This window comes from Arachis duranensis, chromosome 4 (assembly GCF_000817695.3).
Source record: "Arachis duranensis cultivar V14167 chromosome 4, aradu.V14167.gnm2.J7QH, whole genome shotgun sequence".
Taxonomy (NCBI): domain Eukaryota; kingdom Viridiplantae; phylum Streptophyta; class Magnoliopsida; order Fabales; family Fabaceae; genus Arachis; species Arachis duranensis.
The window spans coordinates 87,391,011-87,392,895 of NC_029775.3; the positions used below are offsets into that span (position 1 = coordinate 87,391,011).

General features: G+C 40.1%; 1 protein-coding gene across 1 annotated transcript; it reads right to left on the minus strand.

Moving 5' to 3' along the window:
• Positions 1-868: 868 nt before the first annotated feature.
• On the minus strand, positions 869-1,627 carry LOC107484292 (uncharacterized). The gene has a single exon (XM_016104905.1). It carries the CDS (start codon positions 1,625-1,627, stop codon positions 869-871), a length of 759 nt encoding a protein of 252 aa, XP_015960391.1.
• Positions 1,628-1,885: the final 258 nt, after the last annotated feature.

Here is a 1,885-nt window from a genome sequence, read left to right on the forward strand (position 1 = left end):
TGCTTGCCTCAAAAAATGATTTATTCCTCAATCCTTCTTTTCAAAGAACTTTCATGTGATGCATTCTTGAAAATTGGGTGCAAACAAGTTTTGAAGATAAGAATGTTGTGAATTATCAGCCATCTTGCTTATTGAATTATAAAGGAAGATTATGCTATGCAGGCAGGCATGAATATAAAAAGAAAACTATATGATGCAGACAAACAGGGCAATTAAGGATACAATCCAACTTTCAATCACAGCAACATTTGATGTAAAATATCACTTAACAATACAACCTGTTGGAGTTCACTTGCTTTTCTTCTCATCATCATCATTGCTAGCCTTTATGTTCATCTTTTGCTTCTTTGATTGATGATGCTTAATTCCTCCAAAGGCTTGTATGATACTCTGCAATGATATTGAAGGTTGCTTGTTCCCCAAGCACTTAGAAACAGTGGTTAGTCTGCATAATTTATTTGTGGGCTTTTTGAACTTACTTTGGTGTGGGAACACCAAACTTAGTACCTTGCCAATGCATCAAATTAACCATGTGTGAAACTCTTTCTTCTTTTTCTAAGGTAATAGACTAAAAACTGGAAAACAGCAAGATAATTAACTAGTCCGTCTAAATGCATGAAGCTAGCCTTATGGCAGAAAGTGAGAATGTGTTTGTTGATGGGATTTTTGGTGGAACACCAAACTTAGAATCCTTCATTCTCCCTTAGATTGTTTTGGTGTGCAACACCAAACTTAGCTTCTTGCAATCTAGATAAAACTAATTAACAGTTTTATTGAATTAGATATGAAAAGATGGTTACCTCTGGTTGGGTTGCCTCCCAACAAGCGCTCTTTTATTGTCACTAGCTTGACATTCTCCACCCTCTGATCATGGAAGTTGAGACTTCTTACTTTCCTCCAAGGCTTTCTTTTCCTTCAAACCAGCCTCCTTCTCATGGCTCTTTGGGTTCAAAGTTCCCTTCCTCTCACTCAGTTCAGCACAGCTCTGAACCAGTTGTTCCATCTGCCTTTCGAGTCTTCTAAGTACGGTTTCTTGGTTCTTGCTTATCATCTCTTGATGCTTCTTTATTTCTTCCTGCTCTTTTGCCATCATTTCTTGAATTTTCATAAATCTTTCCATCAGTGTTTCTAGAACATAAATTCCTGGAACAGTTGGAAATGGTTGTGGCTGTGTCAACTGTGGTGGTTGATAAAAATTATTTTGGGCGAATGGTGAGGTAGGATGAGGTTGGAGGTGTGTGTGTTGGGGTAGTGCTTGATGATTGTTGTTGTGGGGATGGTTTGTATGCTGATTTTTGAAATTGGGGTTATTGCAGTTGAAGTCCCTTGGTCTTTGATTTTGGCTTTCGCCTTCCTTCCAGTTGGATTGAATTCTCCAGGGTGGGATGTACACATCATTCTGGGACTGGTGTTGGGGCATGCTAGAGTGACTTTGGTTGTTGTAATTGAAGTCCCTTTGTTCCTGACATTGAGATTCCTTCATTCCTAGATAAGAATGTGGTTTCCATGGTGGAAATTGTGCCTTCACTGTAGTAGAATGGAGAAAGTCAATTTGTCTAGCTATTGACCCCAATTGTTGCTGAGTTTGTATATGCAGCTGTTTGCTTTGATTTATAACTGCCTTCATTCCTTCAAGATTCTTTATCTCCTCATCTGAAGTTGCATTCTGTGGAGTCTCAAATGAGTGTTGGTTATTGGCTCTCTTGTTGTGGCTTGTGTGTGGCGTTGGCAACTTGGTTCTAGAGTTGGCAACGCCAACCTTGCTTCCAGGGCCAAGTTTGCCTTGTGTTGTGGTGTTGGCAATGCCAATCCCAAGTTGGCAACGCCAACTTCTTGCCTTGGTTGCCTCCAGGGCCAAGCTTGCCTTGTGTTGTGGAGTTGGCAA

Excerpts from the sequence above, each read along its gene's own strand:
- LOC107484292 (XM_016104905.1), bottom strand. The coding sequence starts at position 1,627 with ATGAAGGCAGTTATAAATCAAAGCAAACAGCTGCATATACAAACTCAG.